The sequence below is a fragment of the Phyllostomus discolor genome, chromosome 1 (assembly GCF_004126475.2).
Source record: "Phyllostomus discolor isolate MPI-MPIP mPhyDis1 chromosome 1, mPhyDis1.pri.v3, whole genome shotgun sequence".
NCBI lineage: Eukaryota > Metazoa > Chordata > Mammalia > Chiroptera > Phyllostomidae > Phyllostomus > Phyllostomus discolor.
Window position 1 is genome coordinate 143774995 of NC_040903.2, and position 26682 is coordinate 143801676.

The following is a 26682-nucleotide window of genomic DNA, read 5'->3' on the forward strand; positions in this document are numbered from 1 at the left end:
AAGGGCCAAGAGCCTTTTCTTCAATGGCCTTTTATTGGGTTAGTTTACACAAGAATTCAGGTAAAGCTCATTAATCATTGCCAGACAGTAAAGATCGAACAATAGATAACAAAGAACTCTGAGGGCCTATTTTGAGTTAGGGTCAGATAGCTAAAGAGCTGTAAAACTTTAAGGAACAAACTTACTTCTTGCTTGGACCCTTATCATTTAATTGAGAGCATTCTAAACAAAGCAGGTTTCACAGGATTTTACATATTCTTTCTTAGGCCTGATCACCAGGGGAACCCGCCCTTTCCAGCACAGGGCTGCACCACCCTCTGTCATTGTTTCAGGCTTAGGTGGAGCAAGGGAAGTAAGGCAGCCAGGAGATTAGGAGATTTCTCGGAGACAGAATGAAGACTCAGGCTTTGTCAAAGCCGAGGGGTGAGGGTCCATCACCCCCTTTTGCTGTAGCCCCCGAAGTCCTTCCTCAGGGACCTCCCACATGATTGTGCCTGCCTTAGATTGTTCCCCCCTTGGGGAATCTTACCCGTCATTGGCTAACTGACCAAGCATTGGGGGCCAGGCAGGGTGAAGTAAAGGAGCAGAAGTGGCGCTCCTGCCAGGGAGATAAGCTTTTGTCTCCTTGGTGGCTTATGGTCCAAGGTCGCTTACTTAGCCTTAGCCTTGCTTGGAGTTACAGCTTCTGAAACCAGGCAGGGTGGTTCCCAACAATCCACTATAGATATATAATGAGCTTATTTTAAGGAATTGGCCCATGTGATTGTGTAGCTGGCAAGTCAAAAGTTTGTAGGGCAGGCTGCAGGATGGACACTCAGAAGTGGTGCTGCAGTCTTCAGTCAGAATTTCTTCTCCAGAAAACCTCAGGTTTTGCTCTAATGCCTTCCACTGATTGGTTGAAACCCACCTAGATTACCAAGGGTACTCAAAGTCAAATGATTGTAGAAGTTGTCTAATATTCAGTGAAACTTGATTTCCCTTTTCCTATTACAGGTAAAATGCCATTGAGTAATGTCAAGTATATGAACTATAAGCCTATGTATTAAGAATGGAAACTTTTTATTCAGAAAAAGTTTAAGCTAACTACATGAAGTTTATTTCAACATCATTTTAAAAAGTGTATTTTAAGCCCTGGCTGGCGTAGCTCAGTGGATGGAGCGCGGGCTGGGAACCAAAGTGTCCCAGGTTCGATTCCCAGGCAGGGTACATGCCTAGGTTGCAGGCCATAACCCCTAGCAACCGCACATTGATGTTTCTCTCTCTCTCTATCTCTCTCCCTTCCCTCTCTAAAAATAAATAAAAATAAAAAAAGAACTCATCAAAATATTAAAAAAAAAAAAGTGTATTTTAGCCCTGGCTGGTGTAGCTCAGTGGACTGAGTGTGGACTGCGAACCAAAGGGTCACTGGTTCAATTCCCAGTCAGGGCACATGCCTGGGTTGAAGGCCATGTCCCCAATGTGGGCCACTGGAGAGGCAACCACGGACTGATGTTTCTCTCCCTCTCTTTCTCCCTCCCCCTCTCTCTAAAAAATAAAGAAAGAAAAGAAAATATTTTTTAAAAAAGTGTATTTTAGATGAACAAAGGGAAGATGATATAAAGACACTGGAAAAGATGATCATCTACAAGCCAAGGAGGGTCCTGGTACAGATACTTCCATCAAGGGCCTCAGAAGGAACTCATCCTGCCCACACCTTGATCTGAACTTCTGGACTCCAGAACTAGCCTCCATAAAGAAATGCAGCTATGCTGACACCTTGGTTTCAGCCTAGTGAGGTCTGTATCAGATATCTGGCTTCCAGAACTGTAAAATAATAAATTCATGTTCTTTTAGGTCACTAAAAACAAACAAACTGTATTTTAAAGACTGAAGAAACTAGTAAAATACAGAAAAGTCTTAGTTATAATTGTTACAGAAAAGCAAAGAAGAAATCCAGGTAATCAAAATTTGACTTTGAAATGTGATTTGATATTTACATATTGAAATGGTATATCTGATACTCTAAACATTCACAATATTTAATAAACTGAATATTTTCCCAATCAAAAACATTAAAATTAAGCCCTAGCTGGTGTGGCTCAGTGGACTGAGCACTGGTCTATGAACTGAAAGGTTGCTGGTTCAATCTCTGGTCAGGGCACATGCCTGGGTTGCAGGCCAGGCCCCCAGTTGAGGGTGTGCAAGAGGCAACCCGATTGATGTTTCTCTCCCTCTCTTTCTCCTTCCCTTCCCCTCTCTCTGAAAATAAATTTTAAAAATCTTTTAAAAAAATAAAATTAAGAAAATCTTAAAATATTTGTTTGATTCTTTTAAGAACATGAACCCACTGCATGCTAATATAAATAAGAAATTTTAATGAAAATTATTTTCCAAAACAAAAAAATGTAATGAGAAAAGTGACATCATTTATATTTTTGAAATCTCCTTTATACCTGGCTTAATAGAAGACAGTTGAATTCTCATGTGTTTTCTGTGATGACATGTGACTTTGGTTGATAAAAAAAAGTCTATCCTGAGACTTCCTGCCAAGATGGAGGCATAGGTAGACACACTGTGCCTCCTCGCACAACCAAGATAAGGACAACAACAATTTAGAAACAGAATAACAACCAGAACTGACAGAAAATTGAACTGTATGGAAGTCAGACAACCAAGAAGTTAAAATAGACACGTTCATCCGAACCAGTAGGAGGGACGGAGTCAGGAAGCCGGGCGGAGAAGGGTAATGCGGCACAAAGAGTGTTGGGACCAGGCACATAAGACTGCAACAGGCAGACTCTGGGCGTGCAAGTGGCAGCTGGCAAACCCTGGCAGAGGGGTGGCAACCAGCAGACCCAGCGAGGTGGCAATGGTGAAGCATGGCACTGCGAGCAACCCAGGATCCCAGCGGTGGGAAATAGAGCCTCAGGGCACTGATTGAAAACACCTGTGGGGGTTGAGAAGCAGGGAGACTCCCAGCCTCACAGGAGAGGTCGTTGGAAAGACCCACAGGGTGCACAAGCCCACCCGCGTGGGAATCAGCACCAGAAAGGCTCAGTTTGCTTGGGGGAAGCGGCAGAAGGGACTGCAATTGGCAGAGAGCAGAGCAAGCGCTATTGTTCCTTTTCAGACCCCGTCCCCACATACAGCATCAAAACCCAGTGACTGGGTTGACCCGCCCTTGTGAACACTTAAGGCTCCGCCCCACATATGTAACAGGCTCAACCAGACCAAAAGAGAGAGAGAGAGAGAGAGAGAGAGAGAGAGAGAGAGAGAGAGAGAGAGAGAGAGAGATGGCTCAAACAGAAGAACAAATGAAAGTCCCAGAACCCATCCTTTTCAGTGACTGAGAGATAGCCAACCTATCAGATGCACAGTTCAAAACACTGGTGATCAGGAAGCTCACAGAATTGGTTGATTTTGGTCACAAATTAGATGAAAAAATGGAGGCTACAATAAGTGAAATGAAGAAAAATACACAGGGAACCAACAGTGATGGAAAGAAAGCTGGGTCTCACATCAATGGAGTGGACCAGAAGGAAGAAAGAAACAACCACACAGAAAAGAATGAAGAAATAAGAATTCAAAAAAATGAGGAGAGGCTTAGGAACCTCCGGGACATCTTTAAACATCCCCACATCTAAATTATAGGGGTACCAGAAGGAGAAGAGAAAGAGCAACAAGTGGAAAAGTTATTTGAACAAATAATAAAGGAGAACTTCCCCAGTCTGGCCAAGGAAATAGACTTCCAGGAAGTCCAGGAAGCTCAGAGAGTCCCAAAGAAGTTGGACCCAGGGAGGAACACACCAAGGCACATCACAATTACATTAGCCAAGATAAAAATGAAGGAGAGAATCCTAGAAGCAGCAAGAAATAAGGGGACAGTAACCTACAAAGGAGTTCCCATCAGACTGTCAGCTGATTTCTCAAAAGAGACCTTGCAGGCAAGAAGGGGCTGGAAGGAAGTACTCCAGGTCATGAAAGGCAAGGACCTACATCCAAGATTACTCTATCCAGCAAAGCTTTCATTTAGAATGGAAGGGCAGATAAAGTGCTTCTCAGATAAGGTCAAGTTAAAGGAGTTCATCATCACCAAGCCCTTGTTATGTGAAATGTTAAAGGGACTTATCTAAGAAAAAGAAGATAAAAAACATGTAAACTGACAGCAAACTCACAATTATTAACAACCACACCTAAAACAAAAACAAACTAAGTAAACAACTAGAATAGGAACAGAACCACAGAAATGGAGGGCACATGGAGGGTTAGCAGCACGGGGGTGGGAGGAGGAGAGAGGGGGGAAAGGTATGCAGAATAAGTAGCATAGATGGTAGGTAGAAAATAGACAGGGGGAGGTCAAGAATAGTATGAGAAATGTAGAAGCTAAAGAACTTAGCTTGGACATGGACATGAACTAAAGGGTGGGAATGTGGGTGGGAGAGGGTGTGCAGGGTGGAGGGGAATGAAGGGGGGTAATGAGACAGCTGTAATAGCATAATCAATAAAATATTAAAAAGAAAAGAAAGGCTATCCTCATACAGACAGGTAGAAGATCCTCTTGCACCTCCTAAAAGGGTCTTAGGGAGCCACCAAGGTCCTTGGACCACATTTTGGGAAACATTGTAAAAGAAAAAGCAATGAATTGGGAATTAGAAGAACTAGATTCTTACTTTGGCTCCTCAGACTTTTAGAAAAGATTTTACTTAATTTCTTTTTAGAGAGGGGAAGAGAGGGAGAAAGACAGGGAGAGAAACATCCATCAGTACCCAGCCACAACCCAGATGTGTGCCCTGACCAGGAATCAAACCAGGGACCTGTTGGTGTGTGGGACAACACCCAACCCACTGAGCCACACCAGTCAGGGGTTTGGCTGTTTAATTTAATTGAAGCATAACTTTGTTCAAGACCCTCAGTTTTCTCATCTACAAGGTGGGTATATTAAAAATTTCTACCCCATAAGATTATGTCCTGAAGATAAGTGAGATAATACATTTAAAGTGCCTGGCATGTGGTAAAGCTTCATAAATATTAGTCCACCTAGGAGGACTATTATGATATTGCTATAGGCCAGAGTGACTGCTGAAGATTGGACAGTTACAGGAGCCTACAGAGCAGAGGAGCCTTGGCGAGGCCTTCAAAAGAAAAGGATGTAAACAAGCAGAAGGACCAGGCCGAGATCGCAGATTTTATACACATTAAAATTTTTTTCCATATAATATAAACATAATTATAAATAACTTGGAAAATACAATTTTTTCTATATGCTGCAGTCATTCTGTTTGTATAATTTGTAATCTGCATCACTTAATGGCATATCATGGGCATTTCTCCCCATTATTAAATTTTTTCCCTGACAACATTGATTCTACTGGTTGCTTAAGATTTCATTGCAGAGACGGTATGTTTAATCATATCCTTGTAGAATATCCAAGTTGTTGTTTTATACTTCTTTGTAGTCATAAAAAATGTTACAAAAAAACACTAGGTTTTTTTCTTAATCTTTGTCCTAGTTTGTAAAGATTGTCTAGGATAATTTTCTAGAAGGGAAATTATAAATAAGTCTTAAAGCTAAGATCACAGACTCTAGAGTCACTTCATTTGGGTGTGTTGAACCCATCTAAATCCCCACGTAGGGCGGCAAGTCATTTAACGTCTCTGAGACTTAGTTCCTTCACCCATAGGTGAGTAACACTTCCTGCCTCATGGGGTTCTTGTGAAAACGTAAAGTGCTTTTTGTAGAAACTGACACAAAATGAGGGCAAAATAAATGTTAACTGTTATTGTTATCACAAATTAAATTTGTATGCTTAATCACATACCCATGCACATACAAAGGTGTTGTTCTGGACTGTTGGTTTAGCTCTTTTATTTGGTCTATTCTTGTACACTGTAATGCTTTACATATTGCTTATGTTTCATAAAAGGCTTGAGGTAAAGAGCAAATTTCTTCTTCTTTCTCCTATTTTTAAAACTTCTCTTTGTTTCTCTTGTCTGTTTTTTATTACAGATGAATGGTAGAATCATTTTATCAAATAACAGAGGATTCCATTAGAGCTGTGATTGGATGTTCTAAAAATGAGAAATTGATGGGTAAGAATCAATATCTTTATAAGATTCATTTTTTCTAAGAACATGGCTTGCTCTCTCCATTTTTTTCAGCCTTTCATTATATATCTCAGCAAAATTTTGTAATTGTCTTTACACAGGTTTCTTACATTTTTCAGTAAGGTTACAGCTAAGCTTTTTATGGTGATGTTATTATAACCATTATGAATTGGGAAAATACTAATACAATAACTAAGGCATATTGAAGGCTTCCTATGAGCAGAGTGGGTTCTAAATGCTTTACTGTATTAACTAATTTAATCCTGAAACAGCTCTATGAGATTTACATTACCATTTTGTGGATGAGAAAACAAGCCAGAAGGATTAGGGTCATATGGTTAGTATCACATGGTTAGTACATGAATGAGCAGGGCATCTGGCTCCACAAGTCATGATCTTAACTATCATGTTACTGGGATATTTTTTTAAACTGATTTTGTTTTCTAATTGGTTATTCTTAGTATATAACGAGGCTACATATGTTTTATATTGGGTTGGCCAAAAAGTCCATATGGTTTTTTTCCATAAAAGACACATTTTTTATTTTCACCAATAAATTTATTGATTTGGATATTTTGAGTATGTCAGCTGTTTCCCGTGTCGTATAATGGGGATTGTTTTCAATTAATGTCTCAATTTGATTGCTCTTCAGTCTACCCGACTGTGGAGCAACACTCAGTGAGAAATCTCCAGCATGAAATTTCACAAACCACTTTGAACACATTCAATCAGTTACATACACTTCTGCACACACTATACAAATCTTTTTTTGTGTGTTTAAGTTGTGTTTTTACCTTTCTTGAAATAATAAAGCATAATCTTCCAAAAATGTTGCTTATTTTCTTCCATCTTCAATATTAAAATGGCTACATGAAAATTCACCAATTTTGATAAGTTTTTTTTAATGTATGCTGATATGACAGCTGTCATAATACAACCTAACAAAATTGTTTCAAATGAAGTTAAAGACAACTAAGTGCTACTAGAACCATCTTATGGAAAAAAAACAAACAACTTTTCAGCCAACCCAATTTTTGTCTTGTATCAAGTGACATCTCCAAATTCTATTATTAATTCTCATTATTTTAGAATTGATTTTCATGAATTTTCTTTTTTATAGTAATGTTTTGAAATTGATAAGAATGCTGCTTTCTTTTTTTTCTTTTTAAAGATTTTATTTATTTATTTTTAGAGAGGGAAGGGAGGGAGAAAGAGAGAGAGAGAGAGAGAGAGAAACATCAATGGTTTCTGGGGGCTGTGGCCTGCAACCCAGGTATGTGGCCTGACTGGGAATCAAACCTGCGACACTTTGGTTTGCAGCCTGCGCTCAATCCACTGAGCTACGCCAGCCAGGGATGAATTTTCTTTCTTTCTTTCTTTCTTTCTTTTTTTTAAAGATTTTATTTTATTTTATTTTTAGAGAGGGAAGGGAGGGGGAAAAAGAGAGAGAGAGAGAGAGAGAAACATCAATGTGAGGTTGCTGGGGGCCGTGGCCTGCAACCCAGGCATGTGCCCTGACTGGAAATCGAACCTGCAATGCTTTGGTTCACAGCCTGTGCTCAGTCCACTTACCTACGCTGAGCTACACCAGCCAGAGCGAATTTTCTATGTATACAACAAATCATCTGCAAATGATGATGAATTTGCCTCTCTCTCTTTCCAAAAGTTATAACACCCTCTTTTTCAATTTCCAGTCTTATTATATTGGCTTTTTCAGAATAATATTAAATACAGTAATGAGACTACAGAGTCTTATTTTATTTTATCTTTACATAAATTGTTGATTCATACATATACATATGTGTATTTATATGTAAAGAACGTTAATACTATTAAGAATATTTACAGAGCCCTGGCCAGATAGCTCAGTTGGTTAGAGTGTCATCCCTATGCACCAAGGCTGTGGGGTCAATCTCTGGTTGGGGAACCTGCAAGAATCAACCAATGAATGCATAAATAAGTGGAAAAACAAATCAATATTTCTCTCTCTCTCCCTCTCTTCCTCTCTCTTTCTCTAAAAATCAATACATTAAAACAATTTTTAAAAGAATGCTTATAGAAAGTGTAAATAACTTACCATGTTCTCTTTGGTGGCTATTAAAAATGATCAAATGTTCTTCTGTCTGAGGAGTTCCAGCCAAGATGTAGGCATAGGGAGAGAAGCTTTGCCTCTTTGTACAACCAAGAGAAGGAAAAAAAAAAAACAATTTAAAAACAAAAATAATCAGAACTGCCAGAAAATCAAACTGCATGGAAGTCTGACAACCAAAGAATTAAAGAAGAAACATTCATCTAGGCTGGTGTTCTGAGACAAAGAAATATGGCCCAAATGAAAGAAAAGATCAAGACTCCAGAAAAAGAACTAAGCAATGCAGGGTTCAAAACACTGGTAATCAGGGTGCTCACGGAAATGATTGAGTACAGTCACAAAATAAAGGAAGAAGAGAAGGCCATACAAGGTGAAATAAAGAAAAATATACAGGGAACCAACAGGGAAGAGAAGGAAACTGGGACTCAAATCAATGATTTGCAACAAAAGAAAAAAATAAACATCCAACCAGAACAGAATGAAGAAACAAGAATTCAAAAAATTGAGGAGAGGTTTAGGAACCTCTGGGACAACTTTAAACATTCCAACATCCGAATCATAGAAGTGCCATAAGAAGAAGAGTAAGAAATGGAAAACTTATTAGAAAGAATAATGAAGGAGAACTTCTGCAATCTGGCAAAGGAAATGGACATAAAAATCCAGGAAGCTCAGAGAGTCCCAAACAAATTGGACCCAAAAAGGAACACACCAAGAAACACCATAATTAAATTACCCACAATTAAAGATAAGGAGAAACTCTTAAAAGCAGCAAGAGAAAGGAGACAGTTACCTACAAAGGAGTTCCCAAAGACTATTAGCTGATTTCTCAAAAGAAAACTTGCAGACAAGAAGGGGCTAGAAAAAATACTCATGGATCTAAGTCCAAAATTACTCTATCCAGCAAAGCTATCATTTAGATGGAAGGGCAGATAAAGTGCATCCTGGATAAGGTAAAGCTAAAGGAGTTTGTCATCACCAAACTCCTTTATATGAAATGTCAAAGGGATTTAACTAAGAAAAAGAAGATCAAAACTATGAACAGTAAAATAACAACAAACTCACAATTATCAACATCTGAACCTAAAAATACAAAAACAAAAACAAACTAAGCAAAGTAGAACAGGAACAGATGAACAGAAATGGAGAACACATGGAGGGTTATCAGTGGGGAGGAGGAGGGGGAGGGGGAGAATAGGGGAAAAGGTACAGAGAATAAGCATAATTGGTAGGTACAAAATAGACAGGGTGAGGTTAAGAAAAGTACAGGAAATGGAGAAGCCAAAGAACTTATATGTACAACCCATGAACATGAACTAAGTGGGGGGAATGCTGGACAGAATGAGGGTACTGGGCAGAGGGGGATAAAGGAGAGAAAAAAGAATGGGACAACTGTAATAGTATAATCAATAAAATACACTTAAAAATAAAAAATAAAAAAATGAAATGTTTTTCTCATTCGGTTTATTTTTGACCTATTACATAAATAAATTTGCTAATACCTAAACTTGTGTTAATTCCTGGGATAAACCCCAACTGGTTGTGGTATATAATTATAATGTTAATATAATGTTGAATTTTATGTGTTAATCTTACTTTAGGATTTTGCATGTGTATTCATAAGTGAGATTGTTTTGTGTGTGTGAGTGCTGTTTTTGACAGGTTTTGATATTAGGTATATTCTGGCTTCAAAAACAAATTGGATAGTTTTCCATCCTTTTCTATGTTCCAGAACAGTTTCTATTTTCTATTTGACAGATAAATACTGTGTAACAGAAGATGACAAGGAAGAGAATGCAAATCCGCACAGATTATTTTGCCTCAGTAACTCGGCCACTTTTGTGGCTAAAGGACAGCTTTGATTGTGAAGCAGCAATTTGGAGCAGCAGGAAGGTCAAACAGGCCATTATTTTGGCATTGAAGACTTCGGCTTGGCTGGGCACGTAGAGGTGAGTGAAGGTGGTCCTGGGGAGGAAAGTAAGTGCTGAGGGAAGAGGGGAGCACAAGAGAAGATGAAAGGAGGGTTTGCAGTGATGGGCTGGAGGTGTTTGCACAAGGACATAAAAAAAAAGGTCAGGTAGAAGAACTGGGACTGAAGGTGAGGAATGCTGGAGTCCCATTGGAGGATGATCTGGGAGTGGGTTCTCCTTCCCTTACAGAATAGTTTCCAATGCTTTGTCCTGTTGGTCACTGGCTCTTGTTGGAAAAAGTAAGATTATTTCTCACCCAGGATATTTGCCCTTTTGTTCTACCATCTCTCTATCTTCATCCCAGCCAAGACCTACGTCCAGTGGAGGTGTACAACAGTGATTCACATGCTCCTGGCCATAAGAGCTCAGTATGGGGGGCAGAGCAGATGAAGCAAAGTGTAGATAGATTTCACCAACTTTGACTTTGTGCCAAGGAAGAGCCCTTTACAAGATTCTCTATTTCTCAGTCCTTTCCTTATGCTTCTCTACAGCTCATAGAAGCAGACCCACAGTGCATGCTGGTTGTTTTGTTGTTGTTGTTGTTGTTGTTTTTAAATGATATGGGAAACTGCTGTAGGAAAGACAGGGAGCATTGTGGTATGGAAGTACTAGAAACTGTGTGCTATATAGCTGAGGCCACTCTGAATGGAAACAAACAAAAAACAAAAAATGAAGACATAACAGACAAGTGAAATTCAGCCCACCTAATCTTACTTTAAGAACAGTCATAAATTCTAGACTCTTTTCACACCAGTCCTTTTGCAAATTATTTTAACTGATGGCAAAGCTGACATTACTGTCTTACAGATTTTCCTTTCCTCTCTCCCTCTCACCCGTGGATGGGTTAGTTAACAACCAGCAGAGCAGCCAGCTTGACATGAGGAGGAGGATGCCAGGAGCACAGATGGTCCACAACCCAGATAATTAGCTTCCGAAGAAGAAATAACATCTACTAAGTCTTCTGTGAATGCAGTTTGGTTGGTCACAACTGGGGCAGAGAACAAGCAAGCACCCTCAACAACTCTTTTTTATCTCTGAAAATGTCAGCAGAGCACTCACCCACTTCCGATGGACAACCACCTACTCATAAGATCTGCAGGGAAGAATTCAAGTAAATATTGTAGACACTCCACCCTAAAGGAGGGGGAACATAAGTCTCCACTCCTTAAGTGTGGGATGCACAGAGTGACTTTCTTTCAATGAGTATAAGATGGAAGAAGGGAGAGGGGAGAGTAATTCTACTACTGTGCCAAGTGGCAAAGGTCAGTATCAACAGTCATAAATTAGGTTGATAGTATCTACTTTCGGTATATGAGGTGATAAAAATGCACTTTATCTCTGTGTTCTTCCTCCCTCAAACCCATGGTCACAGTCTAATCATGAGAAAACCATCAGACCAATTCCAATAGAGGAGCATCCTACAGTATTTCTGGCCAGTACTCCTCAAAGTCTTCAAAAAACAAGAAAATCCGAGAAACTGTCACAACCCAGAGGAGCCCACAACAACTATAGGTAATATGGTATCCTGGATGGGATCTTGGAACAGAAAGAGGACATTAGATAAAAACTAAGGAAACTTGAATAAAACATGTACTTAGTTAAAATGTTTTCAATATTGGTTCATGAGTTGTAATAAATGTACTATAACTGATGATGATAAAGAAAGCTGTGAGGAGGCATATGGGAACTCGTACTTTCTTCTCAACTTTTCTGTAAATCTAAAACTATTCTAAGGAATAAAGTCTAACAATAATAATACCTGCAAAAGTCAAATGAAGACTAAGATGGGGCAAAAGCACCTCCAAAGCCTTTTGGCTTCATAGGCATTTTCTTCTTTGGCTTTTGCAATTTCATCTTTTTGGGACACTTACGTTGCGGGGGGAGGGGTCCTTACTGTTTATCCTACACACAGCCTTCCTGTGTATCCCAGGACTTTGTCCCCCAAGAGTGATGAAATCTTTGTCCCCCCAGAGGTTTCATTCAATCTCGTGGCTTCAGTCACTATCTCTGGCGATTTCCAAATCTCCTCCGGTTCAAGTCACTGTTCTTTCAACTCTGTAATACACAGCGCCCCCTAGGCGTCCAGTACAGCACTTCCAACCCCAAACCCTGCTTCTCCTGGAACCGGTTTCTCTCATTTCTGTCTCACAGAGAGGCCAACAACCTGAAGCATCGCCCCCAGAATTCTCTTTCTCCTGTCTCTCTGCCAGACAGTCCCTAAGTTCTGCCAATGCCTCCTGCTTAAGACCTTTGTACTGTGTTCTCCTTACAATCCCCGCTACCAAGCCCTCAGCACCTCTGGGCTCCCTGCCTGCAGGAATTCTCTTTTTCCTCCTTATGACTCTCTGAGCAGGTTAGTGAGAAGCTAGGGAAATTTCTGGGCAAGTGGAACGGAGAAACTGAGACCAGAAAATTAAACAAGCTAAACATTCTGAGCAATTTACAGGCAGCTGGTGAATCGCAAGAACTTATCTTCCCTAAGCAAGGACACTTGAGAGTGAATGGCTTGTACCTCTCCTCCCTAACCAAAGAATACATAGCTTAAATCTCCCTGGCCTGGAAAATAAAGAACAAAGACCCGATTAATGTCATTTGTGCCAACTAAACCCAAGGACAAATGAAGTCAGGGGAACAAATAATAAAAAACAAACAAACAAACAAAAAACCCAAACAATTAAAAGCCAGACCCAAGATAAAAGTAAAACAGTATAACGGACCAAAAAATATTCCCCAAACCCCTATGTGCTCATTCTGACGCATGAGCATATTTTAAAAATGCAACTGGAAAACCAGTGAGTATTCTGCTAAAACCCTCCCATTAAGATTCTCACCCACAGGGAGAAAAAAGATAAAGAGCAAGATGCAGCGCAGGCTCGCTCTCATGCCTGTGCTCCTTCCTGGGCATGAACTTTTAGTTCCTCCTAAGTTCTAAGGGTCCCAGGGAGACTTGCAGCCAGGGGAGCAGTGGGCAGTGGCAGCTCCACCAGGCTTACCCCCTGATCCTGTCTCCAGAGCTCCCTTTTTCACTGACTTTCCAGGTGAACTAACAGCAGAACACTGCCTTTGCTCACTCCTTTCCTATAACATTTCTAGGGAGCCAAAGCAGAATACCGCCTAGGCTCGCTCTCTCTCCTGTTACTTCTTACACCCTAAGTCTTCCTTTTATTTTACTGTTGCCCACCTTAATAAACGAATTCTCAAAATCACCTGGACTCAAATTGTGAAATATTTCCTACAGGAAATCAAGAACCCACACACTACAGGCATGCCTGAGGCAGACCTACTCCCGGCCGGTGCCTGTCTGGTAACATGTCCTTTCTTCATTCCTTTCATTCTTTTCCATCCTTCTATCAGGTATTGACAAAGGAAAATGTAGAGGTTCTCTCAGGCCTCCATCAGGCAATTAATGACTCCTCTCTACTGTAATTGTTCACCATGAATTTTTGTTTCTATCTGCGTGTGTTTGTGTGTGGGTGTGTGTGTTTAGGTGTTTATTTACATTTTGTGTTTGAGACACAAAATCACGAGGAACTAGTGGCTGAATTGCCACTATTCACAAACATAATATACCTTACATATAAATCCTGTTTTAAAAGCACCAGTCATTAACCTAGTTTTCTCAGGATTCAGATGGACCTAAGTACTAGTATCACAAGAATCACCTCTGAATTAGGTAATGGAAAAAGCTGATATAAGATGGCTGCTGAATTCAATCAAATTAAGACCTGAAAACATGGGTGTGAGAAGACAGGAAAGTTTCAATAGTGTAAGAAAAGAGAAAAATAGAGGTAAGAGTGATTACGGTCAATTTATTATTTTACTTAACTAACAACAAGAAACTTGCCGTCCCACCGAGCCAGCCAGGAGTCGAACCTGGAATCTTCTGATCCGTAGTCAGACGCGTTATCCATTGCGCCACTGGCCCTGAGACGACCAGAGGTGTTTCAGTAATAGTACTTCAAGCTTTTACAGCAGGGTTTCATGGGACTTGTAGTTTCTAATGAAATTCTGTGAATTCAGGAGGCATTCTGGGAGATTGAAGCGTTCCAAGAACCAGACCCCAAGATTGGTCGATCTTCTGGAACCACACCGCACGTCACTGTACAGCCCACGGATTGGCGGGAAGGACGGGGGGAGCTGCAGAAGACGCTCTGGTTGTTAAGACGACTCGTCCGCCTTCCGGGGGCTTTTTTCCCTCCGGCTTTGTGATTGGCTGCTAGTATTAAGGAATCCCGGTGTAGAGAGAGCGAAGGAAAAGATGGCGGCGATGGCGGTTGGTGCTGCTGGTGGGAGCCGCGTGTCCAGCGGCAGGGACCTGAATTGCGTCCCCGAAATAGCTGACACTCTGGGGGCTGTGGCCAAGCAGGGGTGAGGGTCCGGACCTCCGCGGACGGAATGCGGGGTCCGAACTCGAGGACGGAGGGGGCAGACTAGTCACCACCGAAAGGCTGGGGTGAGGGGGTCAGAGTAAATAAGATGGTTAGTGGGGGGAGGAGCCCCGGGCCCTGGAATGCTAGGAAAAAACTTATTGGGGCGGGGCGTGTGGTCACGGAGCTCAAAAATAAGGGGAGTTGTCAGATAAACTAAAAAAAACGGGCGTACAGACCTCCAGGGCCCTGGAGAGCTAAATTATTGTCTGGAAAGTGGGAGGAAGTGTTAGGGAGCCAGGGAGAGAGGAGATAACCTTTAAGGGGGAGGCATGGGCAGGTCTGGAGGTGACAGTCCTGGAAAACCAATGACAGCAGAGTAGAAAATCCACTGGGTGTGGATTTTCATCTTTTCTCCTTACTCATCTTTTCCATGGATGTGTCTTGTGGAGAAATTGAGGCACAGTGCAGCGGAAGTGATATGTCTTAAGGTGGGCTGAACTCAGCAGTCCAGTCCGTTGACTGATGGTGGCAGCTGAAAGGGTTGTGCAGAATCCAGATAGCCTAATCCAGTTGCTTGGATCTCTGGGCACTGACTGCTGCTCTTTACATGACGACTCTGGGTCTGTCGCGGTTGTAGGTTTGATTTCCTCTGCATGCCTGTCTTCCACCCGCGTTTCAAGAGGGAATTCACTCAGGAACCTGCTAAGAATCGACCGGGCCCCCAGACACGATCAGACCTACTGCTGTCAGGAAGGGGTAGGGACCATCCCATATACTCCTTAATTATTGGAGGCAGTAACAACTTCTGCTTTGTCACTGCCCTCATTCTTTCCTGGCTTAGATATATTGATTAGTCCCTGGGATATAGATAACTCTTTTCCCCTTGCTTACCTGCTAAAAGCCTTAGTTTCCTAATCTGCATTAGGCTATCCTGTATCTGTGATAGAAAAAGTCTTTGTCTCTCATCTCTACTCTCTTATTCCCTATTAAGAACTAGAAATTGAATGAGTAAATTGCCTAACCTCATTCAGTCTTTGTCTATCTTGGGTGGGGGAGTGCAGACTGGAATACGCTAATTGTGGGAAAGCTTTCTCCATGGATTCGTCCAGACTCAAAAGTGGAGAAGATCCGCAGGAACTCCGAGGCGGTAAGGCTATTTGACTTTTCCACTGGATCTTGCTAAAGATTATGTCTGTAAGCAAGCTGGGGAGGAGAGCAGTTTTCCCCCTGTAACTCAGTAACTCTGGTATGCAATTAAAGCTCTTTGGGTTGCTAGCTCTTAATCTTTTCCTTTTGATCTCCATTCTAGGCCATGTTACAGGAGCTGAATTTTGGAGCATATTTGGGTCTTCCAGCTTTCTTGTTGCCCCTAAATCAGGAAGATAACACAAACCTGGCCAGAGTGTTGACCAACCACATCCACACTGGCCACCACTCCTCCATGGTATGGCTCTGGGCTTCTTTTCCTGCTGTATATTATAGCAGTGCAGGTGTGCTATGTACCTTCTTGTTCCTAGCCATTCAATAAAGGGTGCTTTTGGCAGAACTGAAATGTATACAAGTGGTGAGCAGAGATTTATAAAAGATTATACAATTATTCCCAGAAACTTAGAGTTGAAATTAGACAAGACCAATATTTATATAAGGATATACACAAGATACGTGTACATGCACATATAATCACAAATTTGGAAAAAACATGTAAAGGGATTAACTTGAGATCTGTAGCACAGTCTTTTAATTGAAGGAAGCTTTCTGGACCCAATGAGTTCTAAATAGGGTACTTGTTCATGTACAGTTCTGGATGCGAGTACCCTTGGTGGCACCGGAGGACCTGAGAGATGATATAATTGAGAATGCACCACATGCACACACAGAGGAGTGCAGTGGAGAGGAGAAAACATGGATGTGGTATGTTTCCTTTTGCTGCTGTACCAGGGCAGAGGGTAGGGTGAAGGGAAGTACTGGGTGGAACCTATAGGACCTTTTCCTTGAGATATGGTGATTGGTGGGCCATATGTATTTGACTGTATTTTTCTGTGTTTGACTCTGGACAGGTGGCACAATTTCCGGACCTTGTGTGATTATAGCAAGAGAATAGCAGTGGGTAAGTCCCTGAGGGCCTTAGGATAGGTATTCCTTCTCTGACTACCTGTATATGACCAAAAATCATGAATTTCATGTAGACTTGGTTGCTGGGCAGTTTTGCTATTTTCCTGTGCTTCAGTCTGCCTTGCTTTCAAGGAATAAACAAATCTTGCACAAAACAGCAAGAAAAGCCTTCTTGCCTAACAATAGTTGACAGGTCTTTGTTTTCCCTTGTGTAGCTCTTGAAATTGGGGCCGACCTCCCATCTAATCATGTCATTGATCGTTGGCTAGGAGAGCCCATCAAAGCAGCCATTCTCCCCACCAGCATTTTCCTGACCAATAAGAAGGGATTTCCTGTTCTTTCTAAGATGCACCAGAGGCTGATCTTCCGACTGCTTAAGGTGGGTGGTGGAAGGGTTCTAAAGGTACTCCATCTATTCCTTTTACCTTTTTTCCATATGTGTGATATTCCTTTTCCTATGGGGCCGACTCCTTTCCTCTCTGGTTTCTGAAGAACTATTAATGACAAAGTTGGGGGGACTTAAGAAGAAAACGGCAGATGGCGGTAGGAGCCCCAGAAACATTAAAAAAGTTACCAGGCTGCCCTGGCTGGGTAGCTCAGTTGGTTAGAGTGTCATTCTGATAATCCAAAGTTATGGGTTTGATTCCTGATCAGGGCACATAAGAGAATCAACCAATGAATGCATGAATAGGTGAAACAATAAATCAGGGTTTCTCTCTCTCCCTTATTCTCTCACTCTTTCTCTATCTCTTTCTCCCTCCTCTTCCTCTCCCCCCATCCCCACCTCTGTCCCCCTCTTTCCATCTCTCCCCCTCTCTCTTCCCTTCTTTCTCTATCTAAAGTCAATATATTAGGCCTGGCTGGTATAGCTCAGTGGATTGAATACCATCCTGCAAACCAAAGGGTCACTGGTTCGATTCCCAGTCTACGTAGGGCACATGCTTGGGTTGTGGGCCAGGTTCCCAGTAAGGGGCACATGAGAGGCACCTACACATTGATGTTTCTCTCCTTCTCTTGCTCCGTCCCTTCCCCTTTCTAAAAATAAATAAAGTCTTTAAAATCAACACATTAAAAATATTTTTTTTCCTTTTTTTTAAAGATTTTACTTATTTTTTTTTTTAGAGAGAGAAGGGAGGGAGATAGACAGAAACACCAATGTGTGGTTGCTGGGGGTCACGGCTTGCAACCCAGGCGTGTACCCTGACTGGGAATCGAACCTGTGACACTTTGGTTCCCAGCCCGCGCTCAATCCACTGAGCTACACCAGCCATGGCTCCTAAAAAATATATTTTTAAGTTATCAAATTTCATGAGAACTTTGCAGATGATTTCAGTTAAGAAGTTACAGTGAGAATCCATGAGGCCCTTTGAGCCAAGCTGATGTTTGTATGGCATAGGAGGGTTTTGTAAGTTCAGATCGTTGAAGTGTTATACTGCTTTTGTTGGTATTTGGAGAACTGCTGTTTTGGGCCTGGTTGTATGCTAGAACTCTTTGGCCATAAGCCATAGTGATATCCCAGAGTCTTGGCATAAGGACTGTGTCTGATGGTTTGACTGCTCTCACAGTTGGAGGTGCAGTTCATCATCACAGGCACCAACCACCACTCAGAGAAGGAGTTCTGCTCCTACCTCCAGTACTTGGAATACTTGAGCCAGAACCGCCCTCCACCCAATGCCTATGAACTCTTTGCCAAAGGCTATGAAGACTATCTGCAGTCTCCACTCCAGGTAGGTCTGGAGTGCACTGAGAGGAGGGAGGTTGGTAGTGTGGTGGGTAATATGTCTTAAGAAGAAGTGTTCTAAAATCCTGCCAAATCTCAGGAGGCAGTGGTGGGAAGGTTTTGATATTCTGGTGCATTGTCCTTGCCAGGAACTGGGTAACTTACTTTGCCTGTTTATTATCATTCATCAGCCACTGATGGACAATCTGGAATCTCAGACATATGAAGTGTTTGAAAAGGACCCCATCAAATACTCTCAATATCAGCAGGTACAGTGTGAGTCCTAGATTGGGTCAGGCAACACAGCTGAAATGACCTAGGTGAGGATAGGATTGTAGCCATGAGGTTTTCTCTCCTTCCTCCCAGGCCATCTATAAATGTCTGTTAGACCGAGTGCCAGATGAAGAGAAGGATACCAATGTTCAGTGAGTACCCTTCCCACAATCCCAGAGATTTATGTGCCTATTACTCTGTATTCTGAGTCAGCTTAGCTCTACCCCTTTCTTCCTTAGGGTGCTGATGGTGCTGGGAGCAGGCCGAGGTCCCCTGGTAAATGCTTCCCTGCGGGCAGCCAAGCAGGCTGACCGGCGGATAAAGCTGTATGCTGTGGAGAAGAACCCTAATGCTGTGGTGACGTGAGTAGCAGTCCTCTTGCTGGGAGGTTTGTCCCCAGTGTCAGTTTTTCTTATTAATGTCCTCACTTGTATCATCTCCGTTTTAGGCTGGAGAACTGGCAGTTTGAAGAATGGGGAAGCCAGGTGACAGTAGTCTCATCAGACATGCGGGAATGGGTGGCTCCAGAGAAAGCAGATATCATTGTCAGTGAGCTTCTGGGCTCCTTTGCTGATAATGAACTGTCACCTGAGTGCCTGGATGGAGCCCAGCACTTCCTAAAAGGTGCCTCCAGGCTGGGGTGTGCTGAGTAAGGGGATTGGATTAACAGTTGGGGAGGTGGTAGGAGTGGTGGGGTTGAGGGATTGGGTAGACAGTAGTCTAGGAAGCTTTAGGGGGAGGAGGGTTGGACTCGGGTCATGGCTCTGAGGAAATGAAATAATCTCTCTGAACCTCTGTGTTCACATCTATAAAGTAAGCGGAGACTCTCAATCTGAGGTCTGTGGAGTCCCTGAGCTGCTGCTGTGATATGTACTTTGTGCTTATCTTTCATTTAGATCTCAAAGAGCTTTGTGAGCTCATACAAGTTAAGCACTAACACAAGTTAGAATGTCTTAGATTCCTTCTAGTTTTAATCCTATAACTATAAAGTAACCTGGAAGTGGAGTCTCCCATGACAGGAGTGGGAGTAGGCTGGCCTGGGAATGCGACAAAGAGCTGACTGGGTCTCTTCGGATGTGTGAGGTTTGAACACTCAGTACAGATAAAACATTTCCAAGCCTTGGGAATTAATGGTGCCCTCTTCCACTCAGATGGTGGTGTGAGCATCCCTGGGGAGTATACCTCCTTTCTGGCTCCTATCTCTTCCTCCAAGCTGTACAATGAGGTCCGAGCCTGTCGGGAAAAGGACCGTGACCCTGAGGTAAAGAGCCCCCTTCTTCTGGAGGACTTCTCTCTTTAGTCGTTTATTTTTCCATATTAGCACCAATTATTTTATTCCATTGCAGAAGATGGAAAGGTGGAGGAGGAGTTGGGAATATGGGAAAGTGGCTGAAGTGAAAGTTTGTTTTCATTCTTTTCTGTGCCCCTGAGGCTTGAGCTTCTTTCCTTAAAGCAGTAGGTATCTCTTGCCTATCTTCTCTAGCTCTCTTGCTCTCTTGTCTCTTGGGTTAGGCCCAGTTTGAGATGCCTTATGTGGTACGGCTACACAACTTCCACCAGCTGTCTGCACCTCAGCCCTGTTTTACCTTCAGCCATCCCAACAGAGGTGGGTTCCTGCATATCTGTCCTCTGACTGGTTGGGTAGGAGCTTGCCCTTCTGATTGTTCCCTTGTTCTCCTGGGTCTGCCCTGTCTAGGCTTCCTTTGTTCTTGCTCATGCTTTACCAAGTTGTCTAGGACTTCTGGCCCTTTGTCACCTATACAACTTTTCCATGACAGATCCTATGATTGACAACAACCGCTACTGTACCTTGGAATTTCCCGTGGAAGTGAACACAGTGCTGCATGGCTTTGCAGGCTACTTTGAGACTGTGCTTTATCAAGACATCACTCTGAGTGAGTGCCTGGGGCAGTGGATGGTGGGGTATGAGCATGTACTACCTGGGCAGCGTATGTAAATGTTTCACTTAGAGTCACGGGGAGCCCAGGGGTCAGTGAATGGGGATCTTTGATTACTTGTTTTAAAGTAATCCAAAAGATTCCTCAACCTAGTTAAAAAGCACAGATGTGGAGACCTCAATTTTTTTATTATCTTGTCCACATAGGTATCCGTCCAGAGACTCACTCCCCTGGGATGTTCTCATGGTTTCCCATCTTCTTCCCCATAAAGGTAGGAATTGCCTTTAAAACTCCATGGGTTAAGTACTAACTTCAGCTGTTGGGTTATGGATGATGCTTGTTTATGACCCATGTCCTGCTGCTCTCACATGCTTGGTTCCCAGTTGTAGATACTGGCATATCTGCAGTGGCCTTCTGCCTGGCTTCCCCACATCTCCTCTAGCTGCTCTTCTGTCTGTTTTCTACCCTGAGTAAAAGTCATCTTGTAAAAACTCATATCTGCCCTGGCTGGTATGGCTCAGTGGATTGAGCAGTGGCCTGCGAACCAAAAGGTTGCCAGTTTGATTCCCAGTTCAGGGCATGCGAGAGGCAACTGATTGATGTTTCTCTTGCACATGGATGTTTCCCTTTTTCTCTCTCAAAATAAATAAACAAATAAATAAAATCTTTAAAAACTCAAATCTTATCCTGTCTTTCTCCTGTTTAAAAGCCCTTTCCACTGTCTTTTGGATAGCAGTCAAAATCTTGAGCATTGTTTATAAGACTTGGTGTGATTTGGTTTTAGCCTGCCTTTTCAGCTAGTGTCTCCTTGATTACATTGCTGCAGTCCAGCAGACTGGCGCTTGGTTCCTCTAATACTCATCTTTCTGGCCTCAGGCTTCCATACCTTTCTCCTTTGCCTGTAAACTGCTTTGGGTACCTCTTCACCCAGCCAGTTTATCTTGCAGGTCTCCTTAAAAACATGCTTATTGTCAGAGAACTCTCTGACCTCCTAGACTAAGTTAGCATTCCCTTTCATGGGTGCTTTCATAGCACCCTGTGCATGTCACAGCACTGATCACATTTTAGATTATTTGTTTAATGCCTGACTTTTAAGTTCTGATTATTTGTTCTGATAGACTTCAAATAAACTTCATGAGGGTTGAGGTATCATGTTTTATCATTTTATCTCCACACTTAACTTAGCACATTGCAACATATAATTTATTAGCTCCACCCTAAAACTCTGTCTTTTTTCTTACAGCAGCCCATTACAGTGCGTGAAGGCCAGACCATCTGTGTGCGTTTCTGGCGATGCAGCAATTCTAAGAAGGTGTGGTATGAGTGGGCTGTGACAGCACCAGTCTGTTCTGCTATTCACAATCCCACGGGCCGCTCATACACCATTGGCCTCTAGCTCTGCCTGCAAATATCCAGCAGCAGCTTCAGGCTCTGTTCCTGTAGCACAGAAGGTGCAGTACAGCTGTGGTCTGTGATTCCCCCTGCCCATCAGAGAGGACCATTTCAGTCTGCCTTCCTGCCTTACATCAAAGTGGGCAAAGGAGAATTAATTACAGACTCAAGCCACCAGTCTGTGAAGACTTCAGGCCAAGGCATGAGGAATTAGTGCTAGCTGTGAAGCTACTCCAACAGGCATTCAGCCTCAAGTGCTCCCTTGGAATAGCCCTGAGGACATGCAGATTGAACACATTTTCAGCCCTTTCTCTGCCCATCTCTTCCTGTTTTGATGGATTTGTGTGGGAAGAAATAAAAATAAAGTGAAGTTATGGCCTTTCCTCCTCCCTCCGCCTGTGCTTTCCCACACCTTTTTTAAACCTAGGCATGTTCAGATCTGTGCCCTTATCCAAGACCCAAAGGTACTTTGGGGAGCTTAGTGATGATTCTTGGACTCCTGTGTATAGGCCTTGCTGACTAGCTACAGACAGGTTTTGTCCATTAAGACCTGTGATTAGGCTTTCGTCTGGGGAGGAGGCATAATTGACCACCATGGAAAAAGATGGGGTAGATAAAGCCAACTTTCCTTCCATGTTCCAGAGTTGCCAAACTGTCAGCACCTTTGTTACCTCTAGTGAGAGAAACAGAGCCATCCAGGTATCTCCACCCAGAAGCCACCTATTTCTTTTGAATAAAATCATAGTGTTATACAAAGTATTCAAATCCAGACTAGAACAGGCCCTCTGACTCGGGCTCTTTCTTCGTTAGAACCAGCTAATGTTTTGGAAGTCTTGGGATTAGAAGGTGAATATAAATTCTATCCCTTTCTGGTTAGAAGGTTGAGTACAGCTGCTTGGAAGGGGTCACCTGAGAAGTGTCTCAAGTTTATTCTTGCAGGATGAGGGGTGTGGGGTACTGATTTGAACCCGAAGTATGCGAGCTGTAAGACAAGGCAAATCCTTGACAAAACTTATGTTTCCCAGGTCCCAAGCACTGAGGGCAGAAGAAAGCATTTTGGGAGGGTAGTGTCGACAGACTGCTCAGAATGGGGACGTAGAGTCTAGCCCCGTTCCCTGTGTGAAGCCAACGCAGTTGCGTTCCACAAACCTATCCAAGAGCAGCATGACCCCCTTGGCAAATCTACGGGGGCAGCGAAGAACGTCTACTATACCTCCTCGTGGGCTCTGGCCACGTAAGTGAATTAGCGAGCGCAGAGAGCTAGGTAGGAGTATCCTCATCTCTTGTTTTCCCGCCCAGCTTCCCTGCGTTCCCTGCCTTCAAGTCACAACCAATGAGTGCGATGGGCGGCTGCTTAAGACCACTTCCACTTTCCGGAAGTCTAGGCGAGTTTAGCCAATCAATGGGAACTTGGTGGTTGCTAAGAAATGTTTGAGTTTGGCTCCACCTGTGGTTAGGATTTAAGCCAATAAAAGTCTGCATTTTGGACTGCTGCCGCGAAACCAGGGAGGTTGGGTCCACCGCTTCAATGTTTCAGCGCCTGCGCACATTGGGGAAAATTCTGGAAGACGGCGGAGCTACCGCCATTTTGTGGGAAGAGGAGCAGTCAGGTTGCAGTGCTGCTTTTACTACTGACACCCTGGAAGACAGCCGTGCTTTGCGCTGCCCAACAAACCCAAAGGAACGGAGAAAACCGGGATCCCCCCTGCGGGGACCCGGAACCGGTGAGAAACCTTGAAACTCGATTCCCCCACGACGTCACCTATGCGTGACGTTGCCGCACGGCGCCTGCCCCTGACGTCACAGACAGAAAATGGCATCAAGAGCAGAATCAGGCAAACTTTTAAAATTAAATAAAAAAATGTTTTCTTGGATTTGGAAGTGTTTGCTATTTAAATGTAGTCCACTGTCAGGATTTTAAGGCTCGGCACCCTCGTGGCTACATCCTTTACCGATGAAGATGCTGTATCCAAGGATCCCAGTGACTTACAGATCTCTTTCCAGATCCCTGCAGCCCCGACGTTTAGGGTCACCCTTTCTGGGGAGGGAGCATCGACTCCCGGCGGAGAGAACACATAGGATCGGTTTTCAGCCTCTAGTGTCACCACTCAGAGAGATGAGGGAGTTGAGGTTTTTTTCCTCACTCTAAAATTTCTAGAAGACTCATTTCAGTATATTGGCCTCCGTGGGCTTTCCCCTTTCCTTGGTGACCACCCTTTTCATGGAGAAAGAGTATATTGAGGCCACATGTGAGGTTTTTAGCACTGGGACCCTGGCCCTCACAGAGATTATGCTTATAGGTCCATTTTTTAAAGCGTAGTCTTGGCTTGTTACATATCATGGGGTATGTTTTTATTTTTCTCATTGTTCCTGTTCTTAATTAAGATGCCTTCAGTTTGAAGATGTTTGTGCCAGCTCAGTGATTGGACCCAGGAGATGGCGCTACCATCACCAGCATTTGGTGAATTCTGCCTGAACTGAACTGACAGTGGTTCTTCACTCTCTTTTGCCCCCGCAGCACTGGGGTCTCAGCGCTGGCTTGGGTCTTGACTGTACTGTTATGATAGGTTCCAGGCATTGCCATGATTGTGGGCCCCTAATGTAGTTTTGGAACAGGGATGGAAGAAAGCTCTATAGCGATTTAATGGATGGGACTGAATGGCTTTTGCCCCATAAATTAAGAGAGGGACAGAGTTTAAAAACTAACCTAAAAATGCATAGTGTTTGGGACTTGAATGCTTTTAGGACATCAGAAAGCTATACTAAACCCAGTGAGATTGCCAGTTACAATGTGCTCATGTTGTATATGTCGATGCCTAAATCAGTTCATTCATTTATTTCTGAGTCTCAGTGAAAACTTTACTCCATGATTGGGAGGGTTCATGTGTCAATTTAAGTGAAAGGGGTGTGTGTGTGTGTGTGTGTGTGTGTGTGTTTACCCTAACTCTGTGCTAACACTCAGCAGTTCTTGAAATCAGAAGGGTTTCATATAGGGAGGAAAAAGCAGATTGTAAAAGATAGAAATTTTATGACACTTAGAAAATTTGTATAGACTTGGCAGCCAAAATGACAGAAAGGAACAGTTTGAGGATCAAAAACTTTTCTTTTTAAAACTTTTTCCACAATAGGCCAAATAGTATATATTACAGTTAGCCTGGTTCTTAGTATTTTGAAACACACAATAAGGTGTGGCTGATGGGACTGATTCTTTTGATACACCTATCAGAACATTAATTCTCCAGAACAGTATATTTTAAAATAGACATCTTCATATACTGTGTACTTTTTTTTTTTAGTTTTATTTAAAGTTAAGCTATAAACTATGAGAGAGCTAACCAATATAGTGGATAGAACATTAGAGTAGGGTCAGAAGACTACTCATGAGCCAGCTCCTCATTTGGATTTTGTGACTTTGGACAGTTAACAAAACTTCAGTTTTTCATTTGTGGATTGGATCTGATATCTGGCTGTAGCATATAGTACCTTTGATTGCTAAATAAATGTTAGGTGTTATGAGAGATTGAGTTGACTGGGTTTTAGAAACACCTACTTTATTTTGGTTTGATTTCCATTGTTTCCAAGTAATTTTTTAAAAGATTTATTTATTTATTTTTAGAGAGGGAAGGTGGGGGGGGGGGGGAAGAGAAATAAATATCAATGTGCGGTTGTTGGGGGCGGTGGCCTGCAACCCAGGCATGTGCCCTGGCTGGGAATCGAACCTGCGATGCTTTGGTTAGCAGCCCATGCTCAATCCACTGAGCTACGCCAGCCAGGGGCTTGTTTCCAAGTCATTTTTATTGTTTTGCTCTTTCCAAGAATTTTATCTTTGTAACATGCATAAAGCAATATTAGTTACTATAAATGATAAGTGTAATGATTACTGTTATTTTTATATTTTTTATGTTACTTATTTTCATGTTACTTTTTAATAACTTTTGTATTACTCATTACTTTATTAAATCATCAGGTAGTCCATGGGTTCTGAGGGCAACACGGACGGCATCACTGGAGGATGTATTAGCTGCTTTAAAGAAGACAGAGCTCTTGTGGATATGGAAAGTGTGATTATGGTTAACCTCTTAGCATAGAAATTTTTAAGATTTGCCCTGGCTGGTGTAGCTCAGTGGACTGAGTGTGGGGTACAAACCAAAGGGTCACTGGTTCGATTCCCAGTCAGGGCACATGCCTGGGATGGGGGCCATGTGAGAGGCAACCGCACATTGATGTTTCTCTCCCTCCTTTTCTCCCTCCCTCTCCTTTTCTCTGACAATAAATAAATAAAATCTTTTTAAAAATCTTAACATTAGGTGTGTGGGGGGATTTGGCTTTATTGAATCATAATTGATATAGAATTGTACACATTTAAAGTATACAGTTTGATGGGTTTTGATGTTTCACCCACGAAACATCACCTCCAAAGTTTCCTATGCACTTTTGTACTTATTTCTTCTTAGTCCTTCCTTACCTGCTCTTATCCCTGGGCAATCACTGATCTACTTTCTGTTACTATGGGTTAATTTGCATTTTCTAGAATTTTTTATAAATGTAATCATGCAGCCCTGGCTGGTGGTGTTCAGTTGGTTGGACATCATCTCACAAAGGGAAAGATTGCTGGCTTGATTCCTGGTCAGGTCACATGCCTAGTTTGCTGCCCATTCCCTGGTCTGGGCATGTGCAAGAGGCAGCCATCGATGTTTCTCACATTGATGTTTCTCTCTCTATTTCTTCCTCCCTTCCTGTTTCTCTAAAGATAAATAAAAACAATCTTAAAAATGTA

The 26682-nt window shown here is 42.5% G+C and overlaps 1 protein-coding gene, 1 long non-coding RNA gene and 1 other non-coding gene across 6 annotated transcripts; 2 read left to right on the forward strand and 1 right to left on the reverse strand.

The window, feature by feature from the left end:
* The first annotated feature begins 1571 nt into the window (after positions 1–1571).
* LOC118501541 lies at positions 1572–11842 on the forward strand. Its single transcript, XR_004904162.1, has 4 exons — positions 1572–1805; positions 5987–6069; positions 9929–10119; positions 10948–11842. It is a non-coding gene; the product is annotated as an uncharacterized LOC118501541 (long non-coding RNA).
* A 2150-nt stretch (positions 11843–13992) lies between these two features.
* TRNAR-ACG lies at positions 13993–14065 on the reverse strand. The gene has a single exon. It is a non-coding gene; the product is annotated as a tRNA-Arg (tRNA).
* Positions 14066–14337: 272 nt separating this feature from the next.
* PRMT5 (protein arginine methyltransferase 5) lies at positions 14338–22287 on the forward strand. Of its 4 annotated transcripts, none has more exons than XM_028505897.2 (17): positions 14338–14508; positions 15148–15266; positions 15572–15657; positions 15820–15954; positions 16309–16421; positions 16568–16617; positions 16838–17001; positions 18188–18349; positions 18534–18611; positions 18709–18767; positions 18855–18977; positions 19064–19239; positions 19767–19876; positions 20128–20221; positions 20394–20510; positions 20720–20784; positions 21757–22287. In XM_028505897.2, exons 1-17 carry the CDS (start codon positions 14399–14401, stop codon positions 21907–21909), a joined length of 1914 nt encoding a protein of 637 aa, XP_028361698.1. In that variant the 5' UTR covers positions 14338–14398; the 3' UTR covers positions 21910–22287. The 4 variants fall into 4 exon arrangements, with proteins under 4 accessions (XP_028361698.1, XP_035886215.1, XP_028361703.1 ...); XM_036030306.1 differs by lacking the exon at positions 14338–14508 and adding an exon at positions 14572–14593; XM_028505902.2 differs by lacking the exon at positions 15148–15266 and having other exon boundaries at positions 14393–14508.
* The last annotated feature ends 4395 nt before the right edge of the window (positions 22288–26682 follow it).

What these genes read in the sequence shown, in the direction of transcription:
- PRMT5 (XM_028505897.2), top strand. Translation starts at nt 14,399, where the DNA reads ATGGCGGCGATGGCGGTTGGTGCTGCTGGTGGGAGCCGCGTGTCCAGC. An exon ending in CCTACTGCTGTCAGGAAGGG is followed by an intron (nt 15,267 to 15,571) that starts GTAGGGACCATC and finishes GGGGGAGTGCAG; the next exon opens with ACTGGAATACGCTAATTGTG. An exon ending in AAAAGGACCGTGACCCTGAG is followed by an intron (nt 19,877 to 20,127) that starts GTAAAGAGCCCC and finishes CTCTTGGGTTAG; the next exon opens with GCCCAGTTTGAGATGCCTTA.